The sequence below is a fragment of the Rhamphochromis sp. 'chilingali' genome (genome assembly GCF_963969265.1).
Source record: "Rhamphochromis sp. 'chilingali' genome assembly, chromosome: 2".
In the NCBI taxonomy this organism is placed as follows: Eukaryota; Metazoa; Chordata; class Actinopteri; order Cichliformes; family Cichlidae; genus Rhamphochromis; species Rhamphochromis sp. 'chilingali'.
Genome location: NC_137930.1, coordinates 15742516 through 15767074, shown reverse-complemented (window position 1 = coordinate 15767074; position 24559 = coordinate 15742516). Strand labels below are relative to the sequence as shown.

The 24559-nt window shown below is 39.5% G+C and overlaps 1 protein-coding gene across 1 annotated transcript in view; it reads right to left on the bottom strand.

Annotated features, from left to right (window-relative positions):
* LOC308392762 (uncharacterized protein) overlaps positions 1–22030 on the bottom strand; it is a gene marked incomplete at its 3' end in the record, with an annotated part of 56359 nt that extends 34329 nt beyond the window's left edge. The window contains exons 1-2 of the mRNA XM_080875963.1: positions 21517–22030; positions 8687–8807 (exon numbers count right to left, since the gene is read on the bottom strand). Of these exons, the coding sequence (XP_080732089.1) occupies positions 8687–8807; positions 21517–21992 (597 nt within the window). The 5' untranslated portion in view covers positions 21993–22030. The remainder of the gene's footprint in view (positions 1–8686; positions 8808–21516) is intronic.
* Positions 22031–24559: the final 2529 nt, after the last annotated feature.

Here is a 24559-nt window from a genome sequence, read left to right as displayed (position 1 = left end):
TATTGACTTTCATATGCTGGAAACCTGATGTGAAGTACAGGAGGACAATTAGCGTCATAATAACATTTTATGGGAATAATCGATATAGAGCAGAGCAGAGATTTGGGCTGGGGCAAGGGCTTCAAGTGTGGTCTTACATGCGATGCACGCAGTGAGGCTATGGTTCTCAACTAAGTTCTCATGAGCAGAGCACCCAAATTGTTGCAATCGGCTTTTAACCCAGCCACACACGTAGATAAATACTGACACAGATTTTTGTTTTCTCTGATGAAAAAATTCGTATACGCTTCATACTGTTGCGTATCAGAATAGGTGACTCTTTGCTTTCATTATGTTGCCTGCTAATCACTCATGCTGCAGATTGCTTTGAGAAAATTCAGCATTTTAAATTTTTGTGTATCATAAATGTAAACATTTTAATCTGAATTGTGTGTACAGTGCTGATACAATCTGTTGCATGTTTCATGACAGATGTGCTACATTTATTACATCACAATTTTGAAAAAAATATATAGATACATATATACTGTTATTGTAACTGTGTGTGTGTGTGTGTGTGTGTGTGTGTGTGTGTGTGTGTGTGTGTGTGTGTGTGTGTGTGTGTGTGTGTGTGTGTGTGTGAACCTTCAGTTGTGAAAATTCAGGCCACTGTGCAAGTGCCTTAAATCTGTATTTTATCTAGTGTCCAGCAGGGGTCGACTCCTGTGGTTGTAGAAGAAGTTAGATTGTATAGCTGTCTATGAGAAAATAAGCCTACTATAAACTTGATTTATGACTCCAGTAAACTCAATCCTGGTGAATTTATTTTCTGAATCTTTAGTTTCAAGTCCTGTTTAACACAGCATGGCATTCATTTAGTAAATTATGGCCCAGTTTATTGTAAAACAGACAGTAAATCAGAGTATGCTTTAGGGTTATGACTGAGAAATCACAATAAGAGCGAGAAGTTGTTGGCTTCGTCTTGCTCGTCTCGTCAAGTTTCAACAAGATGATGACACTCAAACTGCTCAACTTGAGGCTTCAGAACCAGGCTCCTTAAATCATTCAAAGACAACATAGGGGCTTCATACACCTTTTATATACAGTCTGTCCTGAAAACCTAGACTCAAATTCTTTCATGGCTGCTTGTTCAGAAAACCCTACCTAACAGCACATTGTTTTCAATGTTGACTTTGCCTTTTTTCCAGCTCTTTGATTAGTTAGGTTTGAAGGGAAAATTAAGTTTTAGGTTTAAGTACACAATCTTTACACATTTAGCATACATGAAAAGGTAAACTTTACCTATGCCCCTTTAATTACAGTGACAGTAAACCTGCCCATGGTCTCATGCTATTTCTTTTAGCCTCAAATTGACTCTATCAGACTGCTCAACATATTGAAAATCTCTTGTAAAAAAGGATAACCAGTGAGCTACAATGGGATGTCTACAAGTCCTAACAAAACATCAGTATGTGATGAATTGGGAGAGCAGGTTGCGAAGAACATGATCTATAGCTATGGCGAAAAAGTGATGCTCTGTAAATACAACAACTGTGAAAAACCCCCAGATGCAGTTGTAACACGGCCAAGTGTTTTCGAGCACATATGTGTGTGTAAAGCAGATGGGCGGTTATAAATTCTTCTACTTCAGAAGCTGTTTTTCAAATTTTTTATGTGCAACATGTTTCTGAGAGACATTCTCAAAAAATGAGCTCCAGAAGATTAACCAAGCCAAAGGTGATATCATTCATCACACAGTACTGCAACTGTGATGCAGATGAAGATGTTTCCGAGCCAAGAGATGACACTGATTGGGGCTTCGAATATTTCACAACCTTATCTATCTACTAAAGGCATCAACAACTTTGCTGTGAGTCATTTGAACAAGGACATGGAAAAACTCAAGATAACTTTATTGGTTATTGTCATCAGAATAAATCCAGGGCTTACTAGTTTGTTCGGTATACATGTACGAAAGCTACAATTATGGACAGATGGAAGGGATAAAAACATTTTGGAAAATTGCAGCAGTGTCATGGAGAGAGTTTAAGACCTGGATACCCTTTTTTCCAGCCATTGTATCAGCTACTAGTATGCAAAAAAACTCCAGTTGGACCAGTCAAAAGTTAGTAAACCAACACAAACAAGCCAAATGTGCTGACATGCTCAATGAGTGCAGCAAAAGCATCATCTTGCTCGCACATTAATTCTGCTCGTCATACGCACAGAAGGTTAGAGCAGCAATAATCATAGCCATACAAAATAAATACAAACTATATGCAATTAATCAAACGTAATCTGATGAATGTTAACTGTTGTGTTTGGCACCAGAGAAATATAAGTTGCTCAGTAGCCTCTGTTTCAATTTGTTACAGCAAAGCCTCCAATTGTTTAAAAGCTCTAACCTTTAAGTTTGGTTAAGACCGCAAAAATAAGAGTAAAAGACCTACTGACATGTGCATATGGATTAAGCACTACTAGTCACTTTAATAGTAACCAAGGGATTTTTATTGATTGGTTGTTCCCTGATACTGTTTCATCTCCGCTGAGGACATCGCAACAAAGAAACCCATAATTAAAGGAACATGCTGAAAATGGCTTTTTCTTTTTAAAGAGTATTACATAATGAAGCAGCAGGGGAAGATGGCCCCATGCTTGCTGACAGCAAATTAATATCTTCAGCATGAAAGATTAAATGTTGGCATTGTTAGTGGCATTTACAAGAACAAACTTGGAATAAATTTTACGCCCTCCACTTAAACTCATCAGTGAAAGCATAATGAAAAGCAGTTCAGTTAATTCTAACAAAAGTCTTAGTGAATCATTTTGTTGAAGTAATATCTGTACGTATTTAAGAAAAAACACAACTGAATGTAGCTAAAACTGAGACTAGAATGTTAGAACATTTAAGACTGACTCCATCGCTGAGCCTGGTTCTGCCAGAAATGTCTTCCTGTTAAAAGGGAGTTTTTCCTTCCCACTATCACCAAGTGCTTGCGCAAAGGAGATCATCACATTGAGGTTTAGAGTAGGTTTATATAGAATGATCTTAATGTTAACCTTGTAAATTTTTAATTTCTAGCTACATTTCTCTTGTCTTCACTCAAAATTTGAAAACAAAATGCCAGCACTGTATAAAACCTGACAAGTGAAGGGTATCGTTTTATACATTGACCAGAAATACATTGTTCTGCATTGTGTTACAGTCTTTTTACAGGCTTTCAGTAAAAGAAATCTTTTCCACCAGAAAAGATTGTTTCAGAAAGAAATTACAAACTTTTTAGTTCCATCAAAAAGAGATGCTTTTGAAAGATAATGTTTCTAAGATAAGAATGTCACAAGAGTGTACAGCTATGCTAGAAGCTCTCACTAAAGCTGTGCTTAGACACAATGGGGCTTTGCACTAAATGCTAATGTCAGGACATTATTTAAATTGCAACCAAAACACTGTAGCTACACAAGCACGGGAGCACGAGACTGTTTAAGATACTTCCTGATGGTAGTGATAACCTGCTTTACTGTTAATTATACTAGTGAAAATACTTTAAAATGTTCAATTGCACCTGTGGGAGAATACTGCAGGTAATTGTCTTGTGAATTCACTGCAAGCGAGTACTGTAGCTTTCATGTGTGCGGCCTGCATAGACTCTGATCAGGCCATAGACTCAACTAAATCACAGTTTCTCAGTAGTAAGAAAAGTACAAACGTCCTGCCTGTGCTCTTTGAGGAAGAAATTAATGTCTGTATCAATATTTTATGGTAATCTAATTGCTGATGCTATCAACTGTTGCTTAACTTATGGTGCTACAAATTAAAAGTCAAGGGATCCAAACTGCATGCTACGTCATCTCTTAGAAAGGTTTTACTGGAAGGTGAAATATTAATTAAAGTTAGAGTCCTCCTTTGGACCTTTTTATATCCTTTATCTCCTGTTTATATATGTTGTGTATAATCTGTACTACTTGCACTCATTCTACTATCATGACTACAAAGTACTTATCAATGACTGTCTTATCAGTAGGTTTTATACTAGTTTACTACTAGGCTGCAAATTTTGCATTAATGATGTGTTTAATGCATGAAAAATATTTTTTGCAGTCTGTGTGTATAAGTGTGTGTGCGTATGTATGAGCGTGGGCTTCATTGTACATACACATGCACAATGTTTATATGTGTTTGTCAGAGAAAGCTTTGTTTCTGGGTGTGTGTGGGGTGGGCGTGTTTGATTTCAAAGCACAGCAATTGAAACCTAAAACTTGGGAAAAGCTGACAAAACATACCGATCGCAGGTGGTTAATGGGATGGGAGAAATGACCAGTTGACCAGCATCATAGGTGACCCCATTCTGATGTGCCCTCCTCAGTGGCTGACCCCCATCTGCTAGATATTACTCCTATAAAACTCTTCTGTTTGTCCAACTTATGTCAAGGATGGGTGGTCCTGAGATAACACGACACGGAGCCCTTATGTCAAGTTGCTGAATGACACTTTACCTAGTGTTCTCATAACACTGTCAAAGCAGTTCTAAAAGGGGGGGAAACGGCTGCTAGTGTTGCAACTACGGGCACAACCTGCTCATTTCTTCATGATGCCACTTAGATGCCAGTTTCTGGAAGGATGCAGGTCTTTGGCAGAAGGAACTTTTATCTCCTTTCAAACTGCCAATTGCACCGTCTCACACTGATGCCTCAAGAAGACACAAAAAAAGAAGAGTGTCAGAAAGAAATCTACGGTCTGGGAGCTAAGATGTGAAAGTTCCAGGTGTCAGGGGTGAGAGGTTGAAGGTCCTTGTAATGTGGGTGGTTCTGATGAAGCCCTGTTTGCAGTTAATGAGGGCTAAACAGACATGCTGATCGCCCCTTGTAATTCGCAGGGGACTAATCGCTGAATATTCCCTTTGACAAGAGAGATTACACAGAGCCCGAGGCCGGACAATAGAGATTTGCCATGTAATGTCTGTGCTATAGACAGGGGACACAAAAAAAGAGTGGATCAGACCATAGGAGAGAAGAATTAGAGGAGGGAGAGGCAAGGGGGGTGGATGTGACACTGGCCAAGAGGTGCCACCTTTGGAACAATGTGATGACGTGGGTGGAGGGTGGGGTGGGGGGGACATAACAGCACCAACCTCAGAATCACATGGGTCAATTATGACCTTAAGGAACGGCCATATGTGTGAGGCATCTTGATTGGCAAACATGAAAAAAAGAATCCTCAGTTGTTCCCCTTTCAAGCAGTGCAGATTCCTTCAGCTCTACACAGTTTTACATCTTTTTTTTCTCAGCAAAAGAAAAAAGACAAACCCACTGCCTCTATCTTAGCAACATCAAAGAGCAGTAGCTACACTAAAATTTGATAAAGTCAAATGTTCTCTATAGACTGTATATAAAAGATGAACATTGTCTCTGTGGCATAACCAATTGGAACGTCATATCGCATTAAGAAGCCTTGAAACTGAACATACTGGTGGTTTCTTTCTTTGTTTTTTCAAAGCCAAGGGTAATCTTAGAACTGTTATAAGAAGGTGGAGTGCTAACTTATCGGCTAATGCTAACAGGCCTCGCTTGCAAAGTAGATTCATATTATAGGTGCATCTCCTAGATATGGATACCTGCTAAGTAGTGTTACCTAACATACAAATAAAATATTTAAATTTCACTCTCAAAAATAGAGTGCAAATGTCTTGAATGAGTAGAATAAATGACAGCAGAAAAAGGGTGAAGCTTAGCTTAAAGCTACCAAATAGGGCAGCCTGCATAGGTGTCCTACTGTGAGGATATATTCCTAATAATGCAAATGCTAAGCTTTAGAAAGAAAAAAAAATTAATAGCACTTTACTTCCTGGTATAAAATTTGGAATTTTAACATAAATGTCTGTAACACTTGTCTTGCTTTTGGCCTCGAAATGCAGAGTTATTGCTTAAGCTAATGGGGTTGCGACAAATATGACTTAAAGTCAAAGTTAATATTGCTCTGTGTGTGGAATGTGTCAATAGGCTGTGTTTGTGAGCATGTTTAGCATATAACCTTAATAAGGCGATCACAGACTGCATTTTCTTTTGTCACTTTTTTCCTACTTCCCCAAAGTAGCCACTAAAAAAAAGCATGATTTATCAGGATCTACATAAAAAAGGAGAGAATTTCATCAAAAAATTTGTTGCCTCATAAGTGTCTATCAGCCATTCGCTCCATGAATGTCAATTTTGCTCAGCAAGGAAAAACCCAACGGATGGATTTGGGTCTCAGTCTATCAAACACATGGAAAGCTCATATCTTGATGAGGTCGAGCTCACTTTAGTGGTTTCCAGTAATACAGATGACTTTCACAGGCAAAATTATTCCACACTAAAAGCAGCGTTCACTCCTACATGTGCAAATACACAGTATATACTTACGTTGGTGGTCTGTTAATATACATTACATTTGGACATTTACATAATACTGTGGCCAAATCCAGAGGTTTGGGTTTGTCATCATAGTTTTTAGATACAGCATAACCTTCTGTCTTTATAGAGTAATCTGAGATAGAAACCCATACTTCTGTCAATTCAGAAATTTCAAGCAAGTCGTGTTTCAAATACTAGCAATACTAGCAAATACTACATGTAAAGATATTAATTGTGTGCATAAAAGTGGAACAAATTAATGATGAAATGTTATCGTTAAATAGGAGAGAGACCTCAAGTGAGGGATAGATAAGAAAGGACGAGAGAAGACATGGAAGCTAATGCAGAAACAAAACAGAGGAGACACGGAGGCAATGTGAACACTTAGAAACATGATAAATGATATCAATTCTTATCAATCAAAGCAAGAACCAAAACTCTAGTACTTGACACTGCACCAGTAACCATGGCAGAAAATGATATGGTTTTTATACTGGCATATAGAAATCCAATGATATGAGAAAACATTATTATTGTTATTAACCATATCATAACATAATCACTGTTAACGCCACACTGTGGAGCCCTAATCTATGTGTACAGAAACATGGATTGCAACCAGTGTAGAATTAAGCCAGAATTTCATATTTAATTTAGCTTTTACAATTTTTTCATATAGAAATCTGTGCCAGTGGCTTTGTGATGCAGGGCCAACTCATAAGTGTCGTTGGTGAACTGCAGTAGCTACCTAATGCAGTATCAAAAGCCACAAACAACTCAAACAATTGCTCTTTAGAGTGTCTAGCTTTATGTCTTCTGGTCAACATTATCTATAATGAAGTGCAACGTTTATCTCAGTGTAAAAGAAATGGGAATGGCTTTACTTTGACACTGCATGTCATTGCTCTGAAATGGCACACAACTGAAACTCTTAGATGCTGGTGTGATTGTGTACAGTGTGATGTCTCTGTTACCCACTTCAGGGCAATTTACTGCCATGAGTTACATCCACTTGTTCCCTTAAGAGGGAATAGTAACTTCAGATCAATACAAAGTCCTGAACAATCATCTTTTTCCTGTGATGAATAACTTTGGTCCTGATGGGAGTGATTGCTTCTCCTGGATGAAAATTCCCAAAGGGTTATTAACGGGTTTGATGAGGCTGAAAATGATGTAACTCCTGTGTTTTGGCCTTTGAAATCACCAGATTTCAACAAGTCTGAGTACCAAAGGGAGATATTTGGACGAACAAGTTAGCACCAGATAGGGAACATCTTTTCACATTTATCATTCCATTCCACCAGCAGACTTCCAAGACTTCCACCAGTTGTTTTTCCTTTAATTTGTCACTTTGTATGCATACAAACAGTCTCAGCAGGGAGTGTTTGGCGGATTGTGAGCAATACCACGTGACAAAGGTCATGCGCAAAATAAGGGTAATAAGTCCAGACTTGCTATTTTTGACCTTGTGTTATTTACAGCGATCTGTTGCTTTAACTCATTTGTTTTCTCACCATTTGTTTTCTTCCTCAGCTTGACGTTCCTATATGTCAGTCATATTCGAGACCTGCAGTTTTCTGTTTTGCCAAAAACATCCTTTGGGGTTTGGCATGCATGTTGAAATGAAAGGATGCATGCAACATGTTGCAAGAGTCTGTGAAGAAGGACAGGATTTTCCTTGTTTTTCAACCCCCCCCCTTCGCCGTCCTTTAGAAGCTTGCGTGGACCACCAAAGATGTCAGCTCCAAACGCAAAGGAATTACAATCTCAGGGATGATGATGCGTGTTTCTGAGCCTCTCGTCATGTTTGTGTGCATTTACTTTTAAGCGGTACTCTGCATAACTTCACATACACTGAAAAAGAGCTCGACTCCCAAAGGCTCCATGGTCATGGGAATCTGAAGCTGCACATTGAATATAAACTCCCAGTGGCAGTCTGACGAGAGCCCTTTGGCTGAGAACATGTACAGTATAGTTTGCGAAAGTTGCAGGTGCTGTCATTGGAGGCGTTATCCCCTCTTTCTCTCTCTTACACACACACACACACACACACACACACACACACACACACACACACACACAGTTTGTAGATGAAGTACAAGGTGCCAGGTTGGAAAGGGGGGCGGGCATGGATACACTGAAGATGTAAAGGTGAAGATCCTGACTGTGGTGCCTTGATTTAACAGCTGAAGTTTTGAAAGGCCAGTGCATATAAAAGCCTGCCATCAACACATATAATCTCTTAGCTGAGCCCATTGAAAGCTGGGTCCCAGGGGTTAATTCTCCCTTCACTCCATGTTTGAATCAATTCCTGACTCACATTGAGATGAAAGCCACAGAGTCCCAGGACCGAGCCCGGACTCCGAAGGCCCACTGATCCTGGACGACTGGAGTGGATTATTGCGTGTTCGTCTCGTCGGACCTCCATTGGGACAGGGAAACTGAAAAGAAAAACAATAATTAGAGATAATTGCTTGTGTCCAAACACAAGCATTAAAGCCCTCCTCCCTCCCATCTCCTTTCGTAGTATGTGAGGTGGAATGAAAGGGACACCCCCCTGTTTTGACAGCTGGGCAGGCGAACATAATTTGTGACAGCTGAACTGAAACGTCTTTAACCGCAGGGAGACAGAGAGAGAGACAGAGAGAGAGACAGAGAGGGAGAGAAGGATTTGGTTTGAGAAAGTAATGGTGGGAGAGGGAGATCAGACAGAGAGATCCTTTTCAGCAGAAAGGAAGATGTCAGAGAAGGGCAAAAAGAAAGAGAGAAAAGAATTAGAAGAAACTGATTGCTGTGTGGTGGGGTGGGATGAGCAAGATTAAAAGAGGGGAAATGGTCCCAGAGTAGGACGAGTTAACATCAAATACAAGTGTTACAGAATAGAATATTAAAACAACAGGGCTCGGGTGAACATGGTGTCATACCAGGTCTGACACATTGGGTTAATTTGCTGCTCCCTGGAGGTGACCCCTGAACTTCAGGGACACGGGGGTCACAGAGACCTCAGAGCGAGACAGGCAAAATCATGTCAGTCTGAGAAGCCGGGTCATGGGTCACCTCTGATATTCTGGGTATATAGGCCAAAACAAGGACCATATGTGGATGGAAACACATTTGAAACAAAAATAAGTCATGAATTTCCATCTTCACTCATAACTGGTCACTTGCTTTCTTTCTGTTATTTTTCTCCTCCCCCTCTTCTCCCCTCCTGCCCCAAACATCTCGACCCACCGCAGACTTTCTGCCCTAATTCAATAAAGTCATAAATACCAGCGTAACGGCAAATTGACATAATGTTGGCTGTATGCCCTTTAAATTGTCAGTGACAGAAGTTTTCCCAGAGGTGAAATATTAATACAAACACAGGATTTCTTTTCCAAAATACCCAGCTCCCAAATTCTCCTATGTTTACTTTTCTCCTTGGTCCTAATTTCTGTTAGTGTGAAATGTTATACTTACTGTTGTATTTACTGACAGGGGAGGGACAGAAACCCAGGACCTGGGAATGTGATCTTTATGGCTCAGATTGCTTGGCCAAATAAGTGACTCTCTGTGCTTTCATTTTCACTTCATATAGAAAGTTTGAGCCCGTCTTCCAGCTTCCCTAAAGTATTACGTTACAAAAAAAAGAACCTGTGCATTCTGTTGAGTGTCTAAAAGTGCTGCAATTCATGAGGGAAAAGGGCCAAAACATTTTCATTTAAGAACGATGTTGAGGATCACCACTAGGAACGGGAATTGATAAGAATTTAGCGATTAAATTCCATTATCGATATTATTTGTCGATTTGATTCCTTATTAGTTCTTTTATTCATTCTCATTGGGTTCTCACTAGCTCCGCTTTGAGAGTTATCACCATCACTAAGTAGCATATCAAAGCATTACATTGGTGCAAATTACTTGCGCACTGTGTGCTCAAATGTTTGTGCATGTTGGATGTATTTCCTCTCTCTGTTGTGATCAGTGTTGGGTCATTTCTCAAAGTAATCTATTACACATATCACACAGAAAACCTTTAAGTACGGTAATTAATTAGCCCAAGGAGAAAACCAGCAGTCAAACACTTCAGGGCGATCACAAACACAAACCTCAACAGGTAGAAACGAAGGATACAGCCTGACTGCTTATTTTTTTGTTACCTGATGAAGTTCAGCAGCGGCGAGCTTCACCACAGCTCACAAATGCTCACTTGACAGTGTAATTGGCATTTACTCAGCTTTAGCATCACTCTAGGTTTTTGGCTAGCTTAGCATTTACATGCTGTCAGCACTCTTGTTTCAACAGAAGTTAATTTAAAAAAAATTGCATTTAATACAGAAGTCCAGTTATTCTGTAAGGGGGAATTATGTAATCCTTTATGTAATGTTTTTTTTTTTTTTTTTTATATTTGTATACCAACTGCGACCTTATCATGGTGGAGGGGCTTATGGGTCTCAGCACCTATGTTGCTGTTAGGGTCTCCCATAGCAAACTGGTCCTGGTGAGACAGACAAAGAGTGATTCAAACACCCCTATGAATGAAAAGTTCACCCTGCCTGGGAAAGGGTTACCGGTGCCCCACCCTGGAGCCAGGCCAGGAGAGGGAGCCCGAGGACGAGCACCTGGTGGCCGTGTCTTAGTCCTTGGGTCCCGGCAGGGCACAGCCCAAAAAAGGGACATGGGCATCCTCCTGTAGGCCCAACATTTACTGGGTGACTGCAGAGGTGGAGACCCTGGCGGACCCCTGGATGCACTGGTTACTGAAACTAGCGATTGGGACATGGAACGTCACCTCTCTGGTGGGGAAGGAGCCTGAGCTAGACCTAGTAAATACTAGCTTATTTTCTACATTACAACTCCCAGTTCTATCACTATATATTCAGAGAAAAGGTGTAGCTGGATTATTGTAGCTCTTGTCTAAATGTCTACTTTTAAAGTAAAAGTGAATCAGTGAATACAAAATGCAGATTCAATCTGGTTTCTCCATTTTTGTATTTGAGAATAATAATGTGAAGTGTTGGAGCCACTGGGAGAAAATATTACTTTTATTTTTAACCTTACGAACGACAAGTTCTGTTATATTTTATTTACTGGTCAGTATTTAAATCACTGAAACATCTACCCCGAGACAACTGTCTAAATATTTACATTTCTATAGCAATGAAGCATAGCATTGTAATCAATCAATCCCTATCTGTATCCAAGCAAACAAAAACAAAGAGTATTAATAGCATGAAGGGAAAGAAAACAAAAATAACATTAAAAAAAAGAATTACAAAGTTTGGAAGTCAAAAAAAATGGAAGTCATTTTTTAACACTAAAACATTTACATTCTACATATTATCCCCAAAAATATAGGATAATAAACTGTTAACATTCCACTGTAAATGAGTAAACACATGATAAAGATCTTCCAAATATATTTTTTAAAAGGACTTCATGATGTCAACTAACTCAAGATTTAACTAAAGTCGTTATTATCTTGTAAAGGGATATGGGGATTTGAAAATAAAGGAAAAAGAAAAGAAGTTTCTCTGGCTTCTGCAATGGACCTTTCCTTCTCACACAAATCCCTGGGAGTTCATTTTGTGATACAACCACATTTTAACACACAGGACTTGTCTGCCTCCATTTATCTATGATAGCCACTATAAAATATCCCACATCTGGCATCACAATTACTAATGCAATCGTGTCATTTTAAAACCTCTGACTTGTGGAAGCAATATAAAATATAAAAATCTTATAAGGACTGCTAAAGCCAAAATTTGATCAAATGCAAAATTAAACAGTGTCCATAAGTGTAATCTCGGGACTCTTTTCCTTCACCACATGATGTGATGTCCTCCTGCTCTCGAAGACGGCACATGTGATTGCACTCAGAACAGAGTCACATCCAGTGCGGTTGGCCTCATAACATATATGGCAATTTTCAATAAGGCAGCAAATGACCTCGCCGTGCTCTCCCCCAATGAGCTGAACACCTGCTCTCTGAGGTAAGTCAAAGAGGGAGATGGGATTCATGAGAGAGCAAAAGAGAGAACAGGGGTAGAAGGTTAAACACACAGGGGGGAGGATGGCAGTATGTGGCTTACAGTCAATAAAAAATAGCTTGAATATCAAAGTGGATCTAAAGAAGTATGTGTGTATGTGTGTTCTCGGTGCGGTGTTAGCAATTTAGCTGGTTTTTTTCATACCTCCAGTATAACTGGAGATACCTGTACAGCTCGTTTGTGTGTTCATATGGTGCAGCTTAAAAGTGGACTGTGTGTTTCTGAGCCCAGCTCCACACAAGGATGAGTAAGTAAAAATGGGTTATTATGCTGAGGAGATCTGCAGATGATTTCCTGTGGGCAGACTGTTTATCGGATCTCCTTGAGGCTCATCCCCATGTAAACTTGTGTGTGCATATGTGTGCGTGTGTGTGTGTGTGTGTGTGTGTGTGTGTGTGTGTGTGTGTGTGTGTGTGTGTGTGTGTGTGTGTGTGTGTGTGTGTGTGTGTGTGTGTGTGTGTGTGAATGAATACGAGTAAGAGATACAATTAGCTGTAGCTTTGCATTTTTCATCTCCATCACCAAGAAAATGTAGCTGAAACTGATGAAACAGTCAGACCTGTGCAGTCCTTCTGTCTCTGTGGGTGCATGTGAGTTCACTGCATGTGTGTCTGTAAACTTCATGCACAGACACAGATCTGCTCGCCGGGTGGTGACACTGCTGGCGAGCGAACTAAAAACTGCAAACGACAAGAGCTGGAACAACAGGAAGATAATTCAGATTTGATTGGTTTCACGTGTTCTTCATAAACAACAAAAGTTTTTTCCTGCGCCTCCAGCGTGTTTTTTTCCTGCAAACATGGAATCCATTTGTCCCTCCGTCTCCATGCCCTGTAGTTGCCCAGGCTCTTACGCACACACGCGCACAAACATACACACAGACACACACACACATGAAACATGCTCAGAGTGAAATGAAAGCAGGCACAGAGTCAGCCCACCACTGTGGCACTGGAATCTTTTGATATACTGTCAGGAACTTATTTTGAAAACAGCCACTTTCAACTGCTAAAAATAATCACGGGGGACTCTTAGATGAAAATGTGAATGAGGTTTGCCAGCTCTTGCTCTCCAGTCAAAATAATAAGAAATGATCTGTCGGACGCTTGTGTACTTTAGTGCCATGTTAGTGAAAAAGCTTGCTTGAATGCATCCAGTTTCTGCACTTCTTTGTGAGTGACATTTTAAAGGGAACGTCCACTAAAATACAAGGAAACATACTTTTAATTTACTTCAGGAGTAAAACCGTTACAGAGGGGTTTGGATTTCTTTAAAATTGAATCAAATTGCGAGATTTGCTTTTGGAGCTCTCATACACATAAAAAATATGCTGAAAAGTGTCAGTAGCCATGTTCAGCTATAATATGAAAAATAGGGGAAATACATCTGTAATACAGGGGTGTAAAACTCATTTTACATTGTAGTGATCACTTTGATCTTAAATAGGCCAAACTAGCAAAACTCCTCTTTGTTTCAGTGTAAGTAATAAGTAAACATTTAATCCATGAGATATGCTGATATTTAAAAAAAAAAAAAGTGTGTAAAAAGTGCGATTTCAAAAGTACGTCTCAGCTTTTCTACATGATAAAGAAATGCTGCTGTAGTAAAGAAAGGACAACTCTTTGGACTGAAATAGAAATAAATGTGTAAAATTACAGGAAGAGTTCTGCCAGCTCATTGCCCAGACGGTCCTGTAATTATAAAACAGGAAGTTTTTGTTAAATCACAGAAAACCTCCTGTTTTTTTTCTACTGTAGTCCCATTGTAAAAAACTGAAAAATCTATACTACATAGTGAAAAACAGGAACTTTTATGTCACTGAATTGTTAATCAGTTACTTAATGGCCTCTGTGTAGTATGAATTGCTACGTCTTTATTAGTGGGAAAAGTCAAACTTGCTGTAAAACTTGTGAAAATACAGTTAAATCTCCAACATTTCTTCCTTCATTCATAAGTTCTAAAGCCATTGCAATGGGCTGAATCAAAGTCTTTGCCGGGCCGATGCTTATGTTTCACACGCCTGCTGTAATAGAAACTAAGACTTGTATAAGATTGCAAAGATGTCAACACATAAATAAAAACCACCAAAACAATCTGAATATAGTTAATGAGTGAATTAGGATATAGAAGTTAAAAACTTGTTACTGCTGGAGCATGTAATTCAAACATTACTTTCATTTGTAACGATTATAGTGCATCAGGATGTTGTTTGGGAGTATGTACGTAAAATCTTGCACATGATATCAAGATATTTTTTGCTGACCGTGCAGGTAAAAAAAAGGCATGAATGTTGGGGATTTTTTAAACTGTTTGAAAATATGATCTCTAACAAAGCTATATCACTGCCCTACTGTTAGCCACAAGATGGAACAAAAAAGGGAAAGTGTTAAAATGACTGGGGGTAAGACACACAGCTCCTGCTGGGGTAAAAAGCCTCCACTCTACAAACGAGTTCCTTGTGTGTCCTGCACTGAGACAATTTCCATTTCAGCTGTTTTTCTGCACAGAGCTGAGAAAAACCATTTTGGTGGTGGGCGGGAAATTATAAAGAAAAAAAAGTATTTTTGATAGATGTTGATGTTTTATTTTTACCCAAAACGTTGTTGTATTCTGTTGAGAAGAGAATTGGAGGTAAAAAAAATAAATAAATAAATAAATAAATAAATTAAGGAAAGAACTGAACAAAAAACAAAAACAAAAAAAGTAGAAGAATCTCCCACGTGCTATTAAAAGCCCCCACAGCTCAGCACCAATGTAATTTAATGATTTAATCATTTACTTACTTAATGCCATTATCCTGGGTTTTTACCTGGATCCATGAATTTGAAATTATCCATCCATGTTTTTAAAACACAGTCAAAATCATTTTTGTATGTGTTGCAAGTAAAATAATTGAAATGTCAAAAAAATTACAAATTAAGGTATCAGGGGTTTTTTTCTGTTTGTTTTTTACAAAAACATAGAAAATAAGTTTGTATAGATAGAAAGTGGGGGGTCTTCCTCCCTTCTCAAGATTTGACATAATTTATTATGTCAAATCTTATTTATTTATTTACTTTTTTTATTATATACATAATAATAATCATATATATATATATACATACATATATATATATATAAAAGGCCACATTCAGGCTATAAAAACAGACTATAAATATGTTATGTATATTTTTCTACAGTCTGTCATGTGCGCTATAGTTTTAAATAATTCAGTGACATAAGAGAGTTTGTATAAGGAACTGATCTCCAGTTACAGCTTGAGCACCAGCTTCAGCTGTGTGTGAGCAGCACAGAGCAAGCCTTCTTTACTCTTATTAGCGCGCCCCATATGGGAGCATGGTGTTGTAACAATGCAAAGACAATATCTCCGTCCACTCACTGCCAGCGTCCAAAGCCAGGTCAGTGCTAATTACACTAGTCTAATGATGATTTCCAGGGATTATCTGAGCCTTTGGTATTTTTTTTATTTCAAAAGGTTAAAAAAAAAATCTATCTCAGATAGCTGTAGTTTCCAAATCTGTCCACAAATGTTTAGCTGGGAGCGCATGTGGTTTAAGAGAGAAGGCCTCCAGCTCAGGCCTCCTCAAGCATTATCAGAGCACTTTAGGGGGCCGAAAACATCACGTGACACACACACACACACACACACACACACACACACACACACACACACACACACACACACACACACACACACACACACACACACACACACACAAATTCAAATGTAAAAACAATCCGACTGAGTAGGAGTTTGTCCAGTCCAGAGGAGATAGTTTTTTTTAAAAAAGAAAGAAAGAAAAGAAACAGAAAGGAAAAGCACCTGTTGCCTTCAGAGAGAGCTCTGCATATTCCAGACTGAGACAATCAGCTGTTTCATTTGGAGAAAAGTTACAGAAATCATCACGTATTATGAGATTTTGCAGGCTGCCAAACAATTTCATTTTTTCAAACTCGTGATTGTAAATAATTGATTGTTGCTGCTTTCCTTTTTAAAGACCTCCAGCTGGAATTAATAAAGCGGTCCTCCTTATTATTAACCACAAAATCACTGCTAATAACCCATTCATAACCTTCAAAACTCATATCAGAAGTCATCCTGGGGGATTTTGTTGGCAAATATAGCCCCTTTTTTTCGCCTCTTCTTTTTTTTTGGTTTTAATTTTTTTTTATTGCGGACTTGTTATCGTTCAGCATGTTCCGTAATACTTTCATAAATCGTCTCCAATTCTCCAGAATGGTGAAATAATGGCTCTTGTCGGCCACCCGCATTTTACTGTGCTGTAAAAATAATGAAAGTCATATTGCGCTGCGGTTACAGATCTGCACAGGCAAACGGCACAAGTTTGAAGGAGGTCCCGAGATTTTTTCCTTTTCTTTTTTTTCTAAATTGCTATGAATTTTCATTTTTGAGACAGTTTTTGGAGAGCTGCTTTGCTGTGTGCGCGCTTTTTTGGAGCAAAGCCGAGTGTAAACGTAAGGAGATGTTTAGCAAGAGTTGGAATAATTATATTTGTACTTATCAACTCCATATTTCCCGAGCTGAGCCTCCAATGGGGAGGAAAAAACAGAAGAAGTAGGTAATTCAGTTCAGTTATCACCGCTGCCGAGATTCAGTTTGTGATTCCTGAAGCCGAAATAACTAAAAGCCGTGAGAGACAAATACAGTGTTCATAGGGATACACTAATAAATGATCTCAACTTTCTATTTGTTTTTAAAGTTTTTAAAAACTCCTTCTAAATAAGTCTTCTAAATTAAGTAAACAATTAAATGAAGGCTTGTACAAATAAAGATCTTTAATGCAATCATTCGCTGAACTCCCTGTGTGGGAGACGGTACTGCCTCATCTTTAGAGAATCTGCCTCATCTTTACAGAAACTTTACTGAGCGGTGTTTCCTCTTTTATGCACGTATTTATTTATTTATTATATCATTAACTTGTCCGAATAAGATGAACACCCGGAGATCGTTACGCTTTCTTCGTGGGGGACCTTATATACTTTCATGATAAGAGAACCGAAAGTGTTGCATATAGTTTACTGCAATATGGCACAAGAAATTAGATATTTAAATAATATTTAACATATTAAAAAACATAGAAGTGGGAAAAATGATTTAAAAATAAAGGTAAGTGCTGCATATCACACTAAATAAATTTAAGTGGCAACATATATAAATAAATATAAATATTAATGTAATACAGCCTAAAATAATAGCAGTAGTAGACACAATAGGCTATCTGCGGTTAAAATAAATAAATTGAGTGACCTGACCCGGTGAAGGTGTATTTGATTTCCTCACCCTTTCTGCCCCCGTGTGGTGCAGTGACTCTTGTGTTTATGCTGCAAACAACAGACATAAACTCTTGGACAACTTCAGTGCACACAGGAAAACACGAAAGACGTCAAAGTCGAATATTTTATGATTCTTTTATTTAGCAGTAGAAGAGGAGGGGACACAATTTGTTTGGATCAATTTATTTTGCGCCAGTCACATTTTGCCACAGATGTGTCAAATCTACAGTCTGGGTTCTGAGGTAACTGTTTCTGAGGTAATTGCTGCTGAGGTAACTGTGTTGGTGAACGCCACACAGATATGGGATTTGTGCAGAATTCGGAACATACTTGTAAAGTCCTGTTTTTCTTCTTCTTCTTCTTCTTTTGATGTTAATTTACCCCAGCAAAGAGCCTGAAGAAACAGAACTCTTCTAAAGTATACTCTGATAAACTATCCCCGTGTTTGTTTCAGGCAATAGTTTGCATTTCCTCTGCTAACATTTACAGGGCATGTACAGTGAGAACCAAGCACACGATGAGTGGTATGTGTGTGTTCTGTGCCGAATATAAATGTGTGTTTCCAAAACCTTCGAGCCCTCAGACGGAGGGCTGTCCATAAATCTCAATCTGAATGAGGTTTTCTTCCAGGGAGCCTCGTCTTAGTGGAGCTTGTGATTTCAAACATAATCATTATGTGAAAGCTCCACGATAACACATGTGCCATAAGCCCAGCTGTACTTATTTTGCTGAGGAATGAAGCGCCACAGATACTGGGGGTGGCAGGGGTGTGGGGGTTATTTCACAGGACATGATCAAATCAATCGCTTTAACGAATCATCTAATGGATCAGTGAGGAAAAGAAAAATCAAAGACAGATGAGTTTCTGGAGAGGTTTATACTCGGCTGCGTTTGCCAGAGGAAGGGTTGACGTCTTGGTACGCAGGTGGATATGAACAGGTGGAGCAGGTCTCATCACTGCTCCCCTTTTCGTCTCTTGTTTTCTGTGGGCTATGAGAGAGGGGGAAAGTGTGTGTGGGGGGGTAAAATATCACACAGAACATTATAGGCAGATTGAAAGGAAGTGAAGCAGTAGTTTACAAATGTTTACAGGCCCAAATGATGACGCTCAAAGAAAAACCTCAGCGCTTTCTTTAGCTTGTCCCTTGATCGTTCCTCTGTTTGACATTAAAGTTGGGGGTTCATATGAGCAAGGCAACACTTTATGGTTTTCCTAGGTTAAATGTATTTTGCCTGCTGTCTTTTTTTTTATTTGACTAAATTGCTTTTCTGGAAGCCTGCTGGGAGTAATTGTTCTAAAACAATGAAAGAAAGTGAAAACTTGTAACTTCCCCGCAAGCCTTAACCTTCAGGCGACCTTTCGGGAATGGAAGGTCACCTGGTGGTTACTGCATGCTGCTGGGATCCTGCAGTTAGTTTTCTTTTTCTTAAAAAAAAAATGTATGACATATGTATTTTTAAACTGGGCAAATATGCTGACCTAAAAATTTTCACATGACAAAATTACCCATGCATGCTGTAAAAGTGTCTTTTAATCGGATGGGGCAGCAGGACGGTTATATTAAAGGATGAGTAGTTATTTGGGGGTTTAGTTGTATTTGAAGAGTTTCAGTCAGGTTTCAGAGCTCATCACAGCACAGAAACAGCTTTAGTGAAGGTTACAAATGATCTTCTTCTGGCCTCTGACAGTGGACTCATCTCTGTGCTTGTCCTGCTAGACCTTAGTGCAGCGTTAGATACTGTTGACCATAATATCCTATTAGAGCGATTAGAACATGCTGTAGGTATTACAGGTACTGCGCTGCAGTGGTTTGTATCATATCTATCTAATAGACTCCAATTTGTGCATGTAAATGGAGAGTCCTCTTCACACACTGAGGTTAATTATGGAGTTCCACAGGGTTCAGTGCTAGGACCAATTCTGTTTACATTATACATGCTTCCCTTAGGCAGCATCATTAGAAGACATAGCATACATTTTCACTGCTATGCAGATGACACCCAGCTCTATCTGTCCATGAAGCCAGATAACACACACCAATTAGTTAAACTGCAGGAATGTCTTAAAGACATAAAGACCTGGATGGCCGCTAACTTTCTGCTTCTTAATTCAGATCAAACTGAGGTTATTGTACTCGGCCCTGAAAATCTTAGAAATATGGTATCTAACCAGATTGTTACTCTGGATGGCATTACCTTGGCCTCCAGTAACGCTGTGAGGAACGCTGGTCGAGGATATGTTGCTGTGAGGACATATCCTCGACCAGGACATGTCCTTCAACGCACATATTAAACAAATATGTAAGACTGCGTTCTTCCATTTGCACAACATCTCTAAAATTAGAAATATCCTGTCTCAGAGTGACGCTGAAAAACTAGTTCATGCATTTATTACTTCCAGGCTGGACTACTGTAATTCATTATTATCAGGATGTCCAAAAAACTCGCTAAAAAGCCTTCAGTTGATCCAAAATGCTGCAGCAAGAGTGCTGACAGGGACTAGAAAGAGAGAGCATATTTCTCCTGTTTTGGCTTCCCTTCATTGGCTTCCTGTTAAATCCAGAATTGAATTCAAAATCCTGCTCCTCACATACAAGGTCTTAAATAATCAGGCCCCATCTTATCGTAATGATCTTGTAGTACCATATCACCCTATTAGAGCACTTTGCTCTGCAGGCCTACTTGTTGTTCCTAGAGTATTTAAAAGTAGAATGGGAGGGAGAGCCTTCAGTTTTCAGGCCCCTCTTCTGTGGAACCAGCTTCTAGTTTGGATTCGGGAGACAGAAACTATCTCTACTTTCAAGATTAGGCTTCAAACTTTCCTTTTTGCTAAAGCATATAGTTAGGGCTGGACCAGGTGACCCTGAATCCTCCCTTAGTTATGCTGCAGTAGATGTAGGCTGCCACGGATTCCCATGATACATTGAGTTTTTCCTTTCCAGTCACCTTCCTCACTCACTATGTATTAACAGACCTCTCTGCATCGAATCATGTCTGTTATTAACTTCTGTCTCTCTTCCACAGCATGTCTTTTATCCTGTTTTCCTTCTCTCATCCCAACCGGTCGCAGCAGATGGCCCCGCCCCTCCCTGAGCCTGGTTCTGCTGGAGGTTTCTTCCTGTTAAAAGGGAGTTTTTCCTTCCCACTGTCACCAAAGTGCTTGCTCATAGGGGGTCATATGATTGTTGGGTTTTTCTCTGTATCTATGAAGCACCTTGAGGCGACTTTTGTTGTGATTTGGCGCTATATAAATAAAATTGAATTGAATTGAATTGAATTGAATTGAATTGAATTGAATTGAATTGAATTAATCATTCCAATTTCACTAAGACAGTACTAAGTTTACTTTGTGGAAACAAGCTGAAAAAAATCCATCATTTAGTCACTTTTTCAGAGTTACAAAAACCAGCACTCATGTGCCACATTGCTTAGTAATTTCAGCGGTAATCAACACTGAGGTGTCGACTATCAGAGAGACCTTAATTACGCCATAATTGACTTGGGAGTGCAGTGACGGCCAAGAACCACTTTGGGCTGAGAGAAAAGTGATCTTGTGGCTAGTATGAAATGAACCCTGGCACACAGTGTCTGCTTTAATGAGCTCAGCGAGGAGCTGCAAGTTGTAACGCACTGAAATTCTGACATAAGATTCGCTCGGCCTTTTGTTGGTTTTATCCACTCTAGCCTCGACACGTTGCATATGTACCCATCTTCCAAAGCCAGACCTCTAAAATAACAGCATGTTTAAATAATGGTGAACCCCAGCGGGACTACAGCTGTTCTTCTTCGGGTTATATTCCTCACAATAAGCATGGTTTCCTACCTGTTTGCACGATACACCGCATCATATGGAGGCAGTGCTCCATCAATGTCGTTCACGGAGTTGTCAGTCTGGGACCCATTGGCCTGGCGTGCTTCTTGAGTTTTACCAGTTGACTTAACTAGTACTGGCGTCGGTGATGTAATTGGCAAAAATGGTAAAACTCGGAAGGTGTGCACCATAGGTGTTCCATCGTCGTGAGCCTTCACATGCAAGAAGAAACCTAGGAATAGGAAACCAAGTGCGACTATGGCCAGGAAAGGGCCAATCAGTTGTTTCAGCTCTTCTTGGGGATCTTTGAAGTGAATCCACCAATCAATGCAAGTGTACAGGATAGCCACTATTAGCATTATGCTTCCAGTGTTCATCAGGCATTCTCCAGCCTTGTTGCACCGCAACTGGCTTGCAGTCATCTGAGTTGGGTCATTAGATTTCCCACTGGGATCCTGTGTAGGATTTCCACCCTTTTTGGTTTTCATTGCAGCCCACTTCCCCACCACCGTTCTCTAAACGGGACCATGCTGTGAATGCAGAGGTATACTGGCTGGAAACTGGATAACAGTGAAGACTCTTATAGGGGACAGGTTACAAATTAACTACTGACCCTGACACCAGCCTCTAGAGACCATGACTTATTAACACAAAGAGAGATTCCTGCATAGAAAATCATCCAACCCCGCCACATATCATTTCACACAGACTCATGTGAAACTGGCTCTGCTGTAATGCATTGCTGATAATCAACAATGGCTTGTGCTGAAGTCTTGCATCTTAAGTGGAAAGGCTTACAACAACATCACCCTGTAGTACAAAGATGAGCTAGTTGTCTAACTACTGAGAGTAACTGCTCCAGCTGCTCCTCCATACTCTACTTTAGGTGTCCATAAGCTTTAGCAGGTCTGTGTCTGTGTGTACTACAGTAATAAAAAAAAAAAAAAAAACACACCTTTGTTCATAAAATTTTCATTCGGAATGCAAACACAGTCACATGCAAACATGTTTTTAGAATTTCAAGCAGTCCTTTCCCCCAGAGGGCAGCTTGAATTTGCCTACTCTGAGCGCATCTACGCTGTGTTGCGTGTAACCAGCCTGTCAGTCACAATGCGAGGATAATGCGCCACTGATGGCAAAGCAAAACAAAGGGTCTTCAGTTGGATAACAACGGACTATCAAACACACAATACCAATAGCTGATTAAATCTAACCTGTGTGTGTATCTGTGTCCTCGAATGTGCGTCTGTCTGTTTACCATAGCCTCAGCTCATTTCACAGATACAAAGGATCCATATGAGCGCAGTGTTTAAAGAACCTCCCAGAATTTAAGCTGCGCAGATTCTTTCAATTAGCAAACTCCAAATATTTATGGAGTGAACATTTCCTCTCTGGAAGGAAGGAAAGTTTTGTGTGTGTGTCTGTCTCCTGTTGACTCACTCTGGGGTGTATTGATCCCCAGGGCTTATGCTTCATTTCACTTCAGCTCTGCCATCATCCTTCAAAAGCATATCTTTGCAGCATTTAGACTGTCACTTTCTATCAGAAATAGTCACAAAGCGGCAATATTCCAAAAGGCTATCCAGAGAAAAGAGGTAAGAAATGATGCCACGCCCATGCAATGGATTATATGCCCACAGATATAAATAGCCCTAATTCATCCATCCTTCCATCATTTCCTGTCTGAAGTCTAAAACACTTTATAGGGTAGAAAACTGATTCATTTCACCTCTTGGGTCTTTCATTTTGTACTAATTGTGTCTTCCAAATGGCGCTAACATGGCAAACATGGTCAAGAGGTCCAGTTTGGTGACTTGGATACGATGAGTTGACACCTACCACTCCTAATAATACATGATCCTAAAGTTACAATGTGTAAAATTTTAATAAGTCAGTGACAGTCACCTATGTCCAATGACAGCGATACTGAGGTGAGATTTTGAGGATATCCTGAACTTTTCTGTTGGAAAGCGCTGCTGTTTTTTGATGTTGTCAGCTGCTGTTAGCCAATGTTAGCAAAACCTTCTTTGAAATAGATCTAACACTGTTGGACTATGACACGATCTGAGAACGCAGAGAATATAGAGAGGTTTATGAGAGGAAACGTATGACACTCAAGCCTAATGTTAGCTGGCATAATGTGCTTATAACTAGCTGCTGTTGTTTAGCTAGCTCGCTGTAAACTGTTTGAAGACGTGAGGTTCGTATGCCTAATCTACTGACAATAAGTCATTTTGACAATACCTTGAATAATACGTAAGTTTATTTACACTAATTAAAGTACATTTATGAGTACAGTATTGTTTTCTTCTTTTAATAATAAATGAAAAAAACAGCTGACTGTACCTTTAAGTCTTCAAGTTTGTTGAGTTATTTATCAGGACCTGTATTTTTCATACATATTTGCAATGTGTTGGTTGTCTCTTATATCCTCATCCCAGTTACAGGGCTTTTTGGGAGAGTTTTTCTAATCCAAATTAAGGGTGTACCAAAAGGGACATTTTGTAGAGCTCATTCATTCATCCACCAATTTTCTAACCACTAGCCATTGAGTGAAATTTATAATTTGTGATATTTCTCTATGTAAACTAAATGAGTTTATTTAATCTAAAGGGACAAAGTGCTCCAATAACATTTTTAAAATCTTATAAAAAAAAAAAAAAAGCAACGAAACTGTGATTGTCCTAGGCCGCTAAAGAAGCACGAGAAGAACTGCAATAGGAATAGAGATGTGACTATTTTTCAGTTTTCCCCTCCCCCACATACACACACTAAGACACACATGCGTAAAATGACAAATAGCCTGTGACGTGCCTCTGTGAACATGGCACGAAAGGGCCCACTCCCTTTCCCCAGGGCTAATAAGGCACTGCAGTCTGCTCCTGGGCAGATCTCCCTGCTGAATCCAAATTTTACTACCAATAAAGGAAAAGTCTCATGCGAAACGACGCCTTTATTTCTGTTAGTGTTTGCAGTCGCCAGGTAGCAGAAACACAATAAGTGCACTTCATTATGTTTTCCTGATCCCCCAGGCCCACCGGTTTGCATGACTCAA